The following is a 15,266-nucleotide window of genomic DNA, read 5'->3' as shown; positions in this document are numbered from 1 at the left end:
GGACCCCCTAAGCCCGAGGCCTCGTCGCCGCCTCAGAAACGTAAGCAACACCGCCCTCCCGCCCCAAGCCGCTCTCTGCGGCGCCCGGAAGATACGTAAGGAGGCGGGGCTACGTTTTACAAACCGGACCGTGACGCGCTGCGTTTTCTCTTTCCAGCCAGCGCCGAGCGATGGGTGAGTGGCGCTCTGCTTCTGGGCCGGGATCGGGGAGCGAGCTCAATCCGGCGCCATCCTGCTTCGGGGCCCAGCCGGCAGCACGGGCGCCCGGGCCCTGGGGCCCCCGGACACGGAACCCCCGCGAGGAGGGTGGTGCTCGGGCTTGGGCCGCCGGGACCGTTCCAGGGGCCATTCGTAGAGCCGCAGGACTCGGGGCCGCGAGCGACACCATCATGGCTGCCGGGGTCGGGACGGGAAGGGTCTGGGCTGCGTCGCACGTGCATGATGACACCTTGGAAATGCTGTGACCTCCCGACTGCGCTGTGGGGGAGCTAACCTTGGAGAGCTGAGCGTGCGGCCGCCGGCGTGGGGCGTTGGGCTGGCGGCCTCGGCTCCGGGCTCCCTGGCTCAGGCTCCCGCCCCCCACTTCCACACGCAGGCATCTCTCGGGACAACTGGCACAAGCGCCGTAAGACCGGGGGCAAGAGAAAGCCCTACCACAAGAAGCGGAAGTATGAGCTGGGACGCCCCGCTGCCAACACAAAGGTGCGTGCGGGTCCTCACCGCCCGGGAGGTCGCTTCTGCGGGGTCGGTTGAATCTGTGGGGCTCTGCGAGTTGCTGTGGGGACTAGGCGGTCTCCTTGCCTTCGCGTGTTGGGTCGATACTGAGAGATTGCATGGAGACTGCCCCCGTGTCCTAGTAGTACCTGCAAGGGCGCCCGGAGAGTGGGCTCCTCAGTGCACCGAGCCGTAATTTTCAATGTTTGGAGTCGGGCTTTCTCTCTTGGAGGTGACTGGAATGATGAAAAAGTATCCTTAGGCGTGGCTGTGGCCGTCTTGGTCACCTATGTGCCACTTGCCAATGCTAGGGCTTGTCATAGTTACACTGACTGTTACCTCCGTCGCGCCCGGGTTCCCTTCTCTGTCTTGCTTCTCCTTGATAACCTAGTTCCTGTCTCCTTGTGTTTTCTAGATTGGCCCCCGCCGCATACACACAGTCCGTGTGCGGGGAGGCAACAAGAAGTACCGGGCCTTGAGGCTGGACGTGGGGAACTTCTCCTGGGGCTCGGAGTGTGAGTGAAGCCCTGCAGGCGTGGGTGGGAACTCAGCACCTAATCCTTGTTTTCAAGCTTCAGTAAGTGCTTTTAGCAGGAAGTCCATGGCCTCGACCAAGATACTAAAGTTCTCCTGTTGAACAGCTTTGAGGTTGTGGAGACTTATCTCCAATCCTGTCCTGCCTGTTAACTCGTATAGCCTTAGGGATTGGGACTGAATCTGGAGACAGTGTGTGGGTGCCAGCCACCTCTGGAAAGATAGGTTTGTGGAAGATGAACTGTTGCTCTATGGCCCGATGGAGGCTTAGAGTTTCTCTTCTTAGGCCTTACTAGGGTGGGGATGGAAGATTGTTGGCATCAGGTTTACTTGGCTTGATTCTGGATTTCTTCTGTGAGCAGGTTGTACACGCAAGACAAGAATAATCGATGTTGTCTATAATGCATCCAACAACGAACTGGTCCGTACTAAGACGCTGGTGAAGAACTGTATTGTGCTCATCGACAGCACACCGTACCGACAGTGGTACGAGTCCCACTATGCACTGCCCCTGGGCCGCAAGAAGGGGGCCAAGCTGGTGCGTGTTTGGGGAGCAACTTCCTGTAGGGGTGCAGGGGGGGCCCAGCCTGATTCTAGCCTTCTTGTGATGAAAACTCCGTCCAGTTCTGCTACTGAAGGGAGAGAGATGAAAGCCTTTGGTGCTGAGGAAGGTGGCAGGGCTGTGGGATGTGACATTCCTGAACTAGGATTTGGCGAGCCCCCCTCTAAGCCATCTGTATTTCCTTTATTCAGACTCCTGAGGAGGAAGAGATTTTAAACAAGAAACGATCAAAGAAAATTCAGAAGAAATACGATGAGAGGAAAAAGAATGCGAAAATCAGCAGTCTTCTAGAGGAGCAGTTCCAGCAGGGCAAGCTTCTTGGTAAGATGACTTCTGCATTTAGGGGAGGAGGCATCTCAAGATGCGGTGTGCTCTCTGGGGGAGGCTAGAGAGTTCACCGGAAGGGTTTGATAACAGCACACAAGCACAAATCAGAATATTTGATCATCTGGTTAGTTTGAAGCGGAAATGGAAGATAGTGGGCAAAGCCCATAGGCCTGAGCTTGGTCTAGGCCTCTTGAGTTTGAGGAGTAGCTTGAGAAGTCTGTGTCCAGGCTGAGGGGATTGTCTCAGTGATGAAAACTTTGTCCAGTTCTGCTACTGACTTTCAAAGTGATGATAAAGTACATCTGAGGAGACATCGGGCTTCGTGTCTGCCCCCAGGATACCTGGACTAACGTGGGCACTTAAGGGGGTGCATAGGTGTGGATAAGGCCACAGTGTCATTTTGCTGAGGACCACATACTCTCTTGCAGCATGCATCGCTTCAAGACCAGGCCAGTGTGGCCGAGCAGACGGCTATGTGCTAGAGGGAAAAGAGCTCGAGTTCTATCTGAGGAAGATCAAGGCCCGGAAAGGCAAATAAACCCTCTTCCCTCCTGTCTTAGCTCATCTAATAAAGGCGTATACTGTTCTATGCCGTGTTCATGTTCTGAGAATACTTCATTGTTTGGCACACTATAGAATGCCCCAACTCCGCCTGCCTGAAGGCCAGGCCTGTTATGGGGCTGTGACTCTAGCAGGAGGATCACTTCTCACTCCTGAGGCTGAGTTTCAGTGGCAACAGGGATGTGTTGTGCAGGCTGAGCAGAGGCTATGAGGGAGGTAGCCCAGCTTGGGGCCCCTGCAGTATTGGGCTGTTGACTGGACCATCATTGGAACCAAAGCCATGTTGCCTCCCTAAAGTTTTCTTAGAGACCCTATATACGGACTTTGGTTTGGGGTTTTTTTTTTTTCAGGTTCCTGGTCTAGAAACCTTGAAATTGTGTTCTACATTTCTGCATTGTTGAGCAAGTTACACACATCTTAATTTTCTCTTGAACTCCAATCCTTTCCCTTTTCCTTACTCAAAAGTCATGTTTGGTAAATTGTTGAATCGGTTTCTTCAGCTTTCCCTTTTCATAGTTCCTCAGTTATTTGATTGTAGCAAATAGTGATCTTCGTAAGACAGGTTAAATCTTAGATCATCCTTGAGTCATAACTCGCACATCAAATGTCACCAAATTTTGTGTGGCGCTAGTGGTAAAGAACCTGCCCTGCCAATGCAGGAGACATAAGAGAAACAGGTTTGGTCCCTGGGTTGGGAAGATCTGGAGGAGGGCATGGCAACCCATTCCGATATTGCCTGGAGAATGCCATGGACAGAGGAGCTTGGCGGGTTGCAGTCCAAGGGTTGAAAAGAGCTGGCAACTGAGCAGAAAGCACAACTGCTGCTCTGGTCACTGTTCTGCATCCTACTTTGCGCTTCTGTTTTCTCTAACACAACCGCAGCTCTCTGATCATTTTTTTAAACTTCTCTTGGATATGAACCATTTTTAATGGTCTTTATTAAATTTTGTTACAATACTGCTTTTAAATAGCACTCCCTTCCATGCCATATCTTTGCCTCTATTTTTTTCCTTATTTGGCATAACTTTTGTTTATTTGCTTATCTTATTTTGCCCCCTCTATTAAAATATATCTGGGGAAACAGGTAATGTTTACTGCTGCATCTCTAGTACCTGGAAAGAGGCACAGCAATATACCATTCAAATATGTACTTTAAGGAGTTCTAAAGAAAAGGTTTTGTCTAATTTAAAGTGGTTGAAAAGTACTTGTCTTAAATGAGCTGCAAATCTAAATTGGTTGTTCAACTTGGCTAATTACAGACTTCTGTAATGCAGACTTCTGACGAAGCAGTCGGAAAAGGTGGACCACTAAGACCAACCCTATAAAAGTTTTAAAACCGTTGACTCTGGGAAGACTTAACCCTGCCTTCCCACCCAGTCATCTGACAACCTGGTCATTAGCTGATTGCTCTGAGAGCTGTGTGTTGGGCATGGCACAGCAACAAAAGAGCCTTTGCATCTACATCTCCACTGCTCTCCCTGATGAGCATTCAACCTGAAGCAAGACTCCCTCTCTCAATCCTGTAAAACACTTCCGGGTGCCTTCTGAGTGAATGGTGACCACAGGTGCCTTTTCTGGACAGTACAGGTTTGTCAGCCAAGGCTGAGAAAAGTTCAGTATCCCATCACTCAGCAGGAAAGTCGTACCCAGCATTGTAATCCTGTCAACAATGCCAGAGGCTGATGTCCTCAAGCTCTCCCTACATTCTTCATGCCTTCCATTTTTGAGTTTTGGCGTTTGTTTTCCTTTGGCTTTAACATTCAGCTTTGGCATTCACCAATTGCTTAGAAGGCAGGAATCTTAGAGGAACTCAGTTTAGCAGCAACTCTAGTATTTGGTGGGGCTGTTTTCCAAAGGCCCCCCTTTATTCCCATCAGCTGAGTGCCCCAGCCCCACCACAGAGATGGACCTGCAGTTTTCGCCCCTTAAATTGTCCTTTCTCGCTGTTTGGTGGGAACAGAGAAGGGCTTGTTCAGATCCTGCAAATCTAGGCTGGGTGCCTTCACATCTCAGTGTCAGCTTCCAGGGCAGACCCTCAAACCCTCTTTTTTTCCCCAAACCCTTATCTTTAGCCCACTTCAGAGTATGCCAGTTCAGTTTTAAGCAATTTTAATTGCACAAATAATAATACATTCTCATTGTAAACAAATTGAACATAACAGATAAAGTACCCAGTACACACTTTGGCCCCTCTTCAGGGTGAGGTTATCAGAATAAGGTATATCCTAAACATGTTTTTATGTGATCCTGGGGGCAGCAGCAGCATTCCCTGGAAAACTACTAGAAATAGCAAATTCTTAACCTCTCTCCCAGACTTGAATCAAATGCTGGGGGTGGTACCCAAGACTTTTTAACCAGCCCTTCAGTGATAACTGATGCTCCCTCAAGTTTAAGAACTGGCCTAGCCCCAAATCGCAGCGGAAATAAACCGTGCACCTGGGCTCTAGTCCTCTGTGCCTCGCCCTTGCGCCCTAGCTTCACCTCCAAGCCAACGTGGAAGCATCCCCTACCCTGATTCAGGCCCTTCTGCCATCAGGGGCGGTCCCTAGGTGCCCGGGCTTAGGGCACGTGGGAATGCTGCTCTAATAGCTCCGCAGGGCCCGCAAAGTGGGCCGGGGCGGGCCTGGGGGAGGCAGCTGGACGGCCCACCCCCCCTGGTTGGCTCAGGGCTCCTGGGTCTCGTCCCCAGACCCTGACGCCTCCTCCTCGATGCGGTCCGCTGCCTCGACGTCGCCGCCCTCTTCGACCCGGAAGCGCAGCAGATGCGGGGTCCGGGGGGCGCGGACGCGGCCGAAGTTCCGAAGGCTGATGGCTGGCGAGGGAGCGCCTACGCCCAGGAAGCGGCCGAGCAGTGGGGTCTGCGCGGTCACAGGCCGGGCTGGCCCAGGTGACGCCTCCACCTGCAGGCTCTGCTCAGGGTCGTCGCTCATGCTGCGGACAGGCAGGAGGGCTGTGTGAGCAAGCCTCTGACAGCAGGGGGACCGGGAGGGACCGAGTCCTGGGCGCCCGGAGGGTGGGCGGGGAACTGGAGCCTGGCTACTGACTCAGGTCCTGCCTTGGCCGGCGTGGACTACTCACCGCAGGTTGAAGGTGGAGCCCAGGAAGGAAGGCCGCAGCGACTCGGCCACCGTGGCCACTGTGTAGGGCGGCTGCGCCGAGTCCTCATCCCAGTAGGCGTCCTTCTCCGTAGGAGGCAGGTTCTGGTACATGTCATCCACGGAGAGCAGGGATACCTGGGGGCAGCAGGTCACAAGAATCCCCTTCTCTCTGCGAACCCGGACTGAGAGCTGGCAAGGAGGGAGAGCCCGACTTCCAGAGAGCTGCCACCAGACCCTGAATCACCTGCAAGTTGCGGTCTATAAGCTGGTTGGTTTCAAAGTCGTCATCATCCTCACCAAAGGGATTAATGATCTGTTCTGCCACCTGCAGGTGGTAAGAGAGTGTTTTCTGCGCTCAGAGCCCTACTTTCTAACCCCAAAGTGTGGGTGGGTCCTCGGTCCATATCTCCACCCCCTGAAGTGCCCACCTTGAGCCAGCCAGCATAGAAGAAGAACTGCAGCAGAGTGGTGAGAGGCACATACATGTCCAGATCGCCTACAGCTGGCCCTGGTTCCAGAGGCTCCCGAGGTTTGGCAGCACCTGCCACTGGCTCCACGAACTGGCGGCCCACCAAGGAGAGGGCAAAGAAGGAGTATACCGCTATGGTCACCACCTGGAGGAGGGGATGCCAGGCTGAGTGGGACAGGTTAAAATGCTGTCTGCCCCGAGGGTCAGTGGTAGCTCTAACAAGTAATTAAAATATGTAGCGGGGACTTCCCTGGGGGTGAGGTCCCAATGTAGGGGGCCCAGGTTCCATCCCTGGTCAGGGAACTAGATCTCACATTGCTGCACCTTGAGTTCGCATGCGCCAACTAAAGCTCCCCCGTGCTGCAAAGAAGACCCAACCCAGCCAAATAAATAAATATTTTAAAAAATAAAAAATAAATACAACATGTAGCAAGGTGTGGCAGCACCAAGTCGGAGGGGATCATCTTAGTGAGGGTCCAGGGAGGCTTTGAGGATGAGCCCTTGGCTATTTAGTGTCTCACTGGACTGAACTGCCGCCCCTGGGCAGGTACCATCTCTAGTTCTCGGTGTCACACACAGCACAGGACACACAGTAGGCACTGGGGCTGGGGAGGTGAGAGGCAGTTACTTGGGTGTAGACGAGGGGGATGCTGATCCAGTCATAGTGGAAGAGCATGCTGCACTTGGCCCGGTACTTGTTCAGCTCCTGGTGGAACAGCACGAAGAGGAAGTCAGTGGAGACAGAAAGGAAGAAAGGAGAAGGGGACGGGGAGTCCAGTACACATTTAGGCCTGGGCTAGGTCTCATTCTGCTTTCAGAGGTGTTGTCAGGCTGGGGTGCCTGTGATGGAAGGCAGTTTAGCACAGTGACTGCAAGGACAGACCCTGGAGCCAGAAGCTCTGAGGATGAATCTCAGCTCCACTAACTAGCTGTGTGACTTGGGCAAGTTTTTTTTCCGCTCCTTGCCTAGTTTCCTCACTTCCTCACACTTGCCGCGCTACATAATCGACCCCATGTAGGTGTTAAGCACTGAAATTATGATTGCAGTATGCAAAACTAGGGGGAGGAGGGCAGATGGGCCCTGTCCTAGGCTGACTCACTTCCAGGAGCAGGCAGAGAGCAATGTCATCACGGATTCGCCCGTCTCTCCGGGCCTGGGCCGCCAGATTGGTGAACCAGACGCAAGGAATCCAGTACTTATTGAAGTCAGATTTCAGGCTCTCAAACTTTTTCCTCTCTTCCTGGGACATGAAACCTGCAGGGATGAAGAGAAAGGAATGAAGTCTCATCCTTGGCCTCCAGGACTCAACGCTCTGGGGCCCTGGAGCTCCCCCTGGTGGTCAAATCTCCCCGCCTAGGAGACCCTCGGGGCAGGTCCGGCCCAGTCCCTCCCAGGGCTCCCTGAGCGCGGCACCTGCGTCCACCACGTGCTCCATGGTGGGAAAGCGCTTGAGCACGCGCGTGCTGACAGAGCGCAGCACCAGCACCGACGCTAGGTTGGCGTAGCGAATGAGGGTGCGGCGCAGCAGACGGCCACGCTGGTCCACGCCGTGCACGGTGGCCGAGATGACGCACATCAGCTGGTCCGGCAGCGGGATGCTTGTGTACTGGGCCCACCAGCGGTTCACCACCATGGTCACGTAGAAACCTGGTCGCCGCCGTGGGTAGTGGGGACGGGAAGGGAAGACGGAGGGCTTGGAAGTCAGTGTGTCCTGCCCGCAACCAGAACGCCTGGTCCAAGCCAGGTGGAACCAAGGCAGGGGGAAGGACGCATTGACTCCAGCACCCTGCCTCGCTTGTCGGAGGGACAACCTCATCCTCTGATTACGCCCTGATGGACCAAACCAGGCAGGGAGAAAGAAGACTGCAGACCTCCTCAGGCACAAGAGACGTGATGGTTCAAGTCCGACAGTGGTTAACTATGAGCCCTGCTTCCCAAGAGGGTGAGGAGGGAGGTGTCACCTCTCTCCAGTTCTGCTGCAGGACCCAGCGGGGTGTGAGGCCAGCAGCAGGCTGGGGCTGTGTTTGGAGTGAGGGTCGGGCTGGTGATAGGCAGGGCCCAGTCCTCTGGGAATCCTGGACCCGGCACACAGCTCCCTTGTCTGCTGAGCCTGCTCTGGTTGACCTCCAGATGTGCCGCTGGGCTAATGCTGACCCTCAGAGCTAGCAGCCCAGCCCAAAGGTCAGGAAAGATGGCTAGGGGGCTGCAAGGGAGAACCCCTTGTGCTTTGAACTTACCCAGTACAAAGGACAAGGGGATGAGGTCCGCAGAGCGGTTGCAGTATCGGGCCACCTGAGCATACACGTGCTTCTGCTCCTGGGTCAGCAGCAGCCTGGGGAAGGTCAGGTGGGGCCTGGGTTAGAGGGAGATGAGCAACCTAGTCCCCTGCAGGCCAGCCCTGAGACCCTGCCCTCACCCTCGCACCGGTAGGTGACGCTGAGCAGAGCATACAGGGCGATGAAGAGGAGGAACTCCTTGTAGAGGAGCTTGTAGATGCTTCCCCGCCAACGGAGAAGCAGACCAGAGAAGCCTCCGAAGCGGGCCTCCGCCACTTTGAGGGTGTAGGAGACGGTCATGGTGCTGGCAGCCTGGGGCAGAAGGTCGTGAGAGCCCTTGGAGCTGTCCTTCTCCCCCCACGAACCTTCTCCTTAGCCTGCCTTCTCATCACCCAGCTTAGGTCCCCAGGTAACCTCCCACAACTCTGGTCACCCCCCGACCCCAGCCTTCATCCGGTCAGTAGACCAATGGGAGGAAGCAGACAAGCAGACAGAGAACACCCCCAGCCCCCTAGGACTCAGTGGCACGTGGGTCAAACCAGGATGAGATGGGGCAGAGGGGAGCTTAGATCTACATCCTCTCCTGCCTGAGGCTGCCCCAAGCTCCTCTTCCACTTGCAGGACTAGGAGGAACCCCTGAACTGCTGAGGACAGGAGACTCAACTGTAGCCCAGCCCCACACACTGTGGGGTCTTGCTCTCGAGGCTGATAGTTGGTCTCTCAAGGCACAGGGCACTCTGACCCCCACCCCACACCTACCTACCTGCCCTGGACAGCAGCCTGTGCTGAGGAAGGGGAACTGAGCTAGCCTTCACCCCACAACACTTAAGTACCTCCTGGGTCCATAAAGTTTGGCCGGACTGAGGTTATCATTGATGGATTGAGGCTGTCACCCGGCTTCCCCTGGTGCTGGGAACTGGCTGTGTCTTCCTGTGCCTGCAGGGCTGGGCTGGCCGTTGAGTGCTATAAATGCCTCTGCATTGACCCCACAGCTCACACCATGTCCTTGGAACCAAGGTGACAGAAATGACTGTCCCACGCTCCAGGTGAGAAGACAGATGCATGATAAAGTGTTATAACAGCTGCTGATGGCAGGGCACTGACAAGTGACAGGCACTGTGCCAGAGGACCACTCCATCAAACCTCTGGCCTGTCCTGGGAAGCCTCCTCCCCACGCTGTGAGCTGCTTCTCCCTGCAAGTGGTTCCTGAAGAGGAAGCAGGGAGGGGGGGTTAGGAACATAAGTTTGCGAGGCCGACACACCTGGGGTTGAATTCTGCTGCTCTGTGGCTTTGTCCAAGATACCTAATCTCTCTGGACTTCAGTTTGCTCCTCTGTAAAACAGTATCAATAACTCCTTCCTCACAAGGCAGTGGAGACTATTCAGAGCAAGAATGCCCGGAGCCGGGAGCACGCAGGCATTTATCCTGGGCGACTGTCACCAGGAAAAGCCAGTCTTTTCCCTTTGGTTTCCACCTAGAGGTCCACTGTTGCTTCTCAGAACCTGGAAATCCTGCAGAGACTGAGAGTCAGAGACCTATCCCCCGAGGCCTGGCCGGCCTGTCCCCAAGCCAAACAGTGCCAGGTCCTGGCTTTTAACGTGGATATGAGGCCTATGAGATGCCCCCACTTCCACCTGCTGTCATCAGCCTCTGACCTCACTCCCTTTGACTGCTCCTTTGAGGTCCTCTCTCGAATCAGTTAGTCATACTGCCCTAAAATCTTCTACAAAGAGGTTTCCCCTCCAACCCACAAGACTTTGGACAGGATTACATCTAATTCAGCTCAATAAAGCTGAGGACTTGAACCCAGGGAGGCTTTTCTTTTCTCTATTTTATTAAAAGATTTTTTTAAATTAGACTACAGTTGATTTACAATGTTGTGTTTGTTTCTGCTATACAGCCAAGTGAATCATTTATGCATATGCATATATCCACTTTTATTTAGATTATTTTCCCATATAGGCCGTTACAGAGTACTGAGCTCCCTGTGCTATACAGCAGGTCCTTATTAGTTATCTACTTTGTACATAGTGATGTATATTTATCAGTCTCAATCTCCCAGTTTATATCCCTCCCCCTCCCCCCCATAACTATAAGTTTGTTTTCTACATCTGTGATTCTATTTCTGTTTTGCAAATAAGTTCTTTTATACTATTTTTTTTAGATTCCATATAGAAGTGATATAATACATTTGTCTTTCTCTGACTTCACTCAGCATGAGAATCTCTAGGTCCATCCATGTCATTATTTCATCTTTTATGGCTAAGTAATATTCCATTGTGTGTGTGTATATATATATATATATATCACATCTTCTTTATTCATTCTTCTAATGAACATTTAGGTTCCTTCCATGTCTTAACTATTGTAAACAGTGCTGCTGTGAACACTGGGGTGCATGTATCGTTTAACCTGAAAGATATCTGGTCCCTCTCCCCACTTTTTATAAGAAACTCCCTGAATGAGCAAGGTCTGAGAGCCAACTCATGGCCTGATGAGTTATGTTCTCCTTCCCAGGCTCAGGTGAGGTGTCCATATGTAGAAAGAACAGGACTTTGTGTGTGTTTGTCCTGGAGGTCTGGAAAACCCACGAGCTGACCTGCAAAAGGGCAAGATACCAGTTCTGGGGACTTAACCCGCATGGCCCTGCAGCGCCTTCCCACGCTCTGATCTGTGGCTTTCCTAGAACGTTCTGGAAGAGTCTCTGCTACCTGGGGAGCTCAGGCCCTGACGTCCTGTCACTTCTCTGACAGTGCTTCCAACTGGCTGCGTTTCAGTCCTTAGCTCCCATCCCCATCTGAGGCTCTCTCACATCTGCCTGTGACCCAACTCTCTGGATCTCTGGCCTGTGAGTTTCCCACAGAGCCATGGGTAAAGGTGCAGAACCTGAAGCCTTGCCCCGAGGGAGCAGTCCCCAGGCCCCACCCAGCCCCTCCCTCCTGAGTCACTTTATCTCCCTTCCCAGTTGCTGACAGGTCCCTTTGGTTTATGGTCAAGGAGAGGGAACCACTCCACCTGTAAATCATTTTCCCCACCCTTCTTTACCCTCCCCTAGCTCTTGCCCCTCCCTCTCTTCTGGTCCTAACCACCAGTGCCCCCTCCCCTCCTCACAGCTGAGAGCTGATATATGGCTTGGCAGTTTATTGCATGCAGTCTGGAGCCAGACTGCCTAGATAATTTTTTTTTAAGATCATGTTTTATATATTTATTTATTTTGTTGTTCAGTTGCTAAGTCGTATCCAACTGTTTGCAACCCCTTGGACTGCATCACAAGAGGCTTCCCTGTCCTTCACTGTCTCCCAGAGTTTGCTCAAACTCTTGTCCATTGAGTCAATATTTATTTATGTATTTGGCTGCACCGGGTGTTAGTTGCAGCATGCGGGATCTTCAGTTGCAAAATGTGAATTCTCAGTTGTAATATATAGGGTCTAGTTCCCTGACCAGGAATCAAACCCAGGCCCTGTGCATTGGGAGCACAGAATCTTAGCCACTGAACCACCAGGGAAGTCCCTGCCCATATGTTTAAATCCAGACTCCACAGTAAACTACCTTTGTGACCTGTTCTTAAGCAAACTGTTTAACCTCTGGCCTTAATTTCCCTGTGGGGGAACAAAGATAATACCTATCTCACAGAGTTGTTATGACTATTAAATGAATTAGTATTTATGCAGTGCTTGGTAAGCACGAAATGCTCCTGTAGCTATTAACTTTCTCCTTTCTGGTATGGCTCTTTTACTTCCACCTCTGCCCCTGCCAAGGACACCTGAGATCTCCTTGTTGCTGAATCCAGTAGGCCTCTCCTGAGTCTTCGCCTTACTTGGTATCTTTCACTTTTTAAAAAAATTTTATGTATTTACTTGGCCACACAGACATGTGGGATCTTAGTTCCCTGACCAGGAATCAAACCTGTGTCCCCTTCATTGGAAGTGCAGAGTTTTAACCATTGGATCCCCAGAGAAGTGCTACATCTATCTTTCTTGAAAGACTCCCTTGACCTCCGTGACCTGATACTGTCAAGAGATTCTGACTCTAAGCTGCCAGGGGGTAGGCATTTGGGATAGGTATTCAACTAGGAGCAGCAGGCCTGAGAGCATCCTCTAGGGGATGGAGACTCAGAGAGCTAAGAAAGACCTCAGCTTGGTCAGAGGTTGTGAGCGTCTTGTGGGGAGGAGAAAGGGCACTAGTAAAAGGGACTGAGAGATGAGTAGAGTAGGAGGACAGATGCAAGGACAGAGAACTGACTCCCAGAAAAGTCAGGCAGGGGAATTCCCTGGCAGTCCAGTGGTTACATTTCCACTGCAGGGGGCACAGATTTGATCCCTGATTGGGGAACTAAGATCCTGCATGCCATGCGGCCAAAGAATAATAAAAGTAAAAAAGTCATGCAGTGGTGAACAGTGGAGTCAGGCATCTTGGATTCAGATCTTGGCTCTGCCCCTTAACCTTGGGCAAGAGGCTTAGCCCCATGAACCTCAGTTTCCTCATCTGTGAAATGGGTATAATATTCCCATGACATCATAAGGTTGCTGTGAGCAGTCCAGAAAATAAATGCTTAGCCCTGTGCCTGGTTTGTGGCAGTGTATAAGATCCATTAATGGCAGCTTATGTGACACTGAGGGAGGAGGCAGAGTAGGCTGGCAGACCCTTCAGTTACAGCATCCAGGAGAATGTCCTCCTGATGCCTGGGCTCCCAGAGGAGGGCGCCAGAACCTTGTTAACTTTCCAAAGGGAGGAGACAGTGATGGGTAACAGACTATGTCACCCCAAAATGTGCCACTTTGGCATATTGGTTACTTTGAGCTAAATAGGCACTTGATAAATTGCAAATGCAGGGAGAGTCTTTCTCTGAACTCACCTTATCTGACTAAAGAGGGAGCCTCCAAAGAAACTCAATCATCACAAGTCCCCTTCCTGGGAGTTTCATCTCATATCACAGGAATTCTGTATCACATCCAGACCAACTTTGTCATAAACTATCAAATCTCCCGTCCATTCTTCTAAGGGCCCATACCTCTTTCCTGTAAAATATTTACTCTCCCCTAAGAGGCCTACATTCCCCTACCCCTTTCTCTATTCAGTTGGTATTTAAACCTTAATTCTAAGCCACATGGAGGAATTACTCATTTTCCCCTGGAATATCCCCCATGTATGGGCTTCCCATACTGTGCATGGGGTTCTCAAGGCAAGAGTACTGAAGGCAAGAATACTGAAGTGGTTTGCCATTCCCTTCTCCAGTGGACCACATTTTGTCAGAACTCTCCACCACGATCCGTCCGTCTTGAGTGGCCCTACATGGCATAACTCATAACTTCATTGAGTTAGACAAGGCTGTGGTCCATGTGATCAGTTTGATTAGTTTTCTGTGATTGTGGTTTTCATTCTGTCTGTCCTCTGGGTAAGGATAAGAGGCTTATGAAAGCTTCCTGATGGGGGAGACTGACTGTGGAGGAAACTGGGTCTTGTTCTGATGGGCGGGGCTGTGCTCAGTAAATCTTTAATCCAATTTTCTGTTGATTGGCAGCGTTGTGTTCCTTCCCTATTTTTTGACCTGAGACCAAACTATGGTGGAGGTAAGGAAGAAAATGGCAACCTCCTTCAAAAGGTCCCAGGCATGCATTGCCGCACTCAGTGCTCCCGACCCTGCAACAGGCCACGGACCCACGCCTCCACTGGAGACTCCAGGACACTCAAAGGCAAGTCTGGGTCAGTCTCTTGTGGGGTCACTGCTCCCTTCTCTTGGGTCCTGGTGCATGCAGGGTTTTGTTTGTGCCCTTCAAGAGTCTGTTTCCCCAGTCCTATGTAAGTTCTGGCAGCTCTGTGGTGGGGTTAATGACAACCTCCTCCAAGAGGGCTTATGCCACACCCAGGTCTGCTGCACCCAGAGCCCCTGCCCCTGCAGGGCCACTGCTGACCCGTACCTCCACAGGAGACACTGAGACACTCAAGGCAGGTCTGGTTCAGTCTGTGTGGGGTCTCCTAGTGTGCACAAAGTTTTGTTTGAGCCCTCCAAGCATCTCTGGTGGGTATGGGGTTTGATTCTAAATGTGATTTTGCCCCTCCTACCATCTTGCTGGGGCTTCTCCTTTGCCCTCAGATGTGGGGTATCTTTTTTTTTTTTTTTTTTTTTTAGTGGGATCCAACATTCTCCTGTCAATGAGTGAAAAAGTTGGCTTAAAACTCGACATTCAGAAAACTAAGATCATGGTATCTGGTCCCATCATTTCATGGAAAATAGATGGGGAAACAATGGAAATAGTGAGAGACTTTATTTTTTTGGTCTCCAAAATCACTGCAGATGGTGACTGCAGCCTTGAAATTAAAAGACACTTGCTCCTTGGAAGAAAAGCTATGACCAACCTAGACAGCATATTAAAAAGTGGAGACATTACTTTGCTGACAAAGGTCCATCTAGTCAAAGCTATGATTTTTCCACTAGTCATGTATGGATGTGAGAGTTGGACTATAAAGAAAGCTGAGTGCTGAAGAATTGATGCTTTTGAAGTGTGGTGTTGGAGAAGACTCTTGAGAGTCCCTTGGACTGCAAGATCCAACCAGTCAATCTTAAAAGAAATCAGTCCTGAATATTAATTGGGAAGACTGCTGAAGCTGAAATTCCAATACTTTGTCCACCTGAGACCCATTGGAAGAGACCCTGATGCTGGAAAAGATTGAAGGCAGGAGAAGGGGACGACAGAGGATGAGATTGTTGGATGGCCTCACCGA

The 15,266-nt window shown here is 51.6% G+C and overlaps 2 protein-coding genes and 4 non-coding genes across 8 annotated transcripts; 5 read left to right on the top strand and 1 right to left on the bottom strand.

Moving 5' to 3' along the window:
* Positions 1-43: 43 nt before the first annotated feature.
* On the top strand, positions 44-2,733 carry RPS8 (ribosomal protein S8). Its single transcript, XM_043461542.1, has 6 exons — positions 44-174; positions 596-702; positions 1,130-1,229; positions 1,611-1,786; positions 2,002-2,131; positions 2,566-2,733. The coding sequence occupies exons 1-6, from the start codon at positions 171-173 to the stop codon at positions 2,673-2,675; spliced, it is 627 nt and encodes a 208-aa protein (XP_043317477.1). The 5' UTR covers positions 44-170; the 3' UTR covers positions 2,676-2,733.
* LOC122437506 lies at positions 434-513 on the top strand. Its single transcript, XR_006268318.1, has one exon. It is a non-coding gene; the product is annotated as a small nucleolar RNA SNORD55/SNORD39 (small nucleolar RNA).
* LOC122437509 lies at positions 949-1,052 on the top strand. The gene has a single exon (XR_006268321.1). It is a non-coding gene; the product is annotated as a small nucleolar RNA SNORD46 (small nucleolar RNA).
* LOC122437508 lies at positions 1,849-1,918 on the top strand. The gene has a single exon (XR_006268320.1). It is a non-coding gene; the product is annotated as a small nucleolar RNA SNORD38 (small nucleolar RNA).
* LOC122437507 lies at positions 2,378-2,448 on the top strand. The gene has a single exon (XR_006268319.1). It is a non-coding gene; the product is annotated as a small nucleolar RNA SNORD38 (small nucleolar RNA).
* A 2,595-nt stretch (positions 2,734-5,328) lies between the features above and the next one.
* BEST4 (bestrophin 4) lies at positions 5,329-9,495 on the bottom strand. 3 transcript variants are annotated; one of them, XM_043461538.1, is made up of 10 exons: positions 9,376-9,495; positions 8,691-8,854; positions 8,504-8,598; positions 7,680-7,913; positions 7,366-7,520; positions 6,894-6,971; positions 6,225-6,410; positions 6,041-6,121; positions 5,777-5,931; positions 5,329-5,629 (listed from the first exon to the last, which is right to left on the bottom strand). In XM_043461538.1, the coding sequence occupies exons 2-10, from the start codon at positions 8,840-8,842 to the stop codon at positions 5,362-5,364; spliced, it is 1,404 nt and encodes a 467-aa protein (XP_043317473.1). In that variant the 5' UTR covers positions 8,843-8,854; positions 9,376-9,495; the 3' UTR covers positions 5,329-5,361. The 3 variants fall into 3 exon arrangements, with proteins under 3 accessions (XP_043317473.1, XP_043317472.1, XP_043317474.1); XM_043461537.1 differs by lacking the exon at positions 9,376-9,495 and adding an exon at positions 9,306-9,351; XM_043461539.1 differs by lacking the exon at positions 9,376-9,495 and adding an exon at positions 9,302-9,331.
* Between the last annotated feature and the right edge of the window lie 5,771 nt (positions 9,496-15,266).

Source organism: Cervus canadensis, chromosome 2, assembly GCF_019320065.1.
Source record: "Cervus canadensis isolate Bull #8, Minnesota chromosome 2, ASM1932006v1, whole genome shotgun sequence".
NCBI lineage: Eukaryota > Metazoa > Chordata > Mammalia > Artiodactyla > Cervidae > Cervus > Cervus canadensis.
The sequence above is the reverse complement of the archived record's forward strand: the minus strand, read 5'-3'. Positions and strand labels throughout refer to the sequence as shown.

What these genes read in the sequence shown, in the direction of transcription:
- BEST4 (XM_043461538.1), bottom strand. Translation starts at nt 8,842, where the DNA reads ATGACCGTCTCCTACACCCTCAAAGTGGCGGAGGCCCGCTTCGGAGGC. An exon ending in GGAGCACGTGGTGGACGCAG is followed by an intron (nt 7,521 to 7,679) that starts GTGCCGCGCTCA and finishes TCATCCCTGCAG; the next exon opens with GTTTCATGTCCCAGGAAGAG. An exon ending in CTCTCTGCCTGCTCCTGGAA is followed by an intron (nt 6,972 to 7,365) that starts GTGAGTCAGCCT and finishes CTGTTCCACCAG; the next exon opens with GAGCTGAACAAGTACCGGGC.
- RPS8 (XM_043461542.1), top strand. An exon ending in CTTCTCCTGGGGCTCGGAGT is followed by an intron (nt 1,230 to 1,610) that starts GTGAGTGAAGCC and finishes TTCTGTGAGCAG; the next exon opens with GTTGTACACGCAAGACAAGA. An exon ending in CCAGCAGGGCAAGCTTCTTG is followed by an intron (nt 2,132 to 2,565) that starts GTAAGATGACTT and finishes ACTCTCTTGCAG; the next exon opens with CATGCATCGCTTCAAGACCA.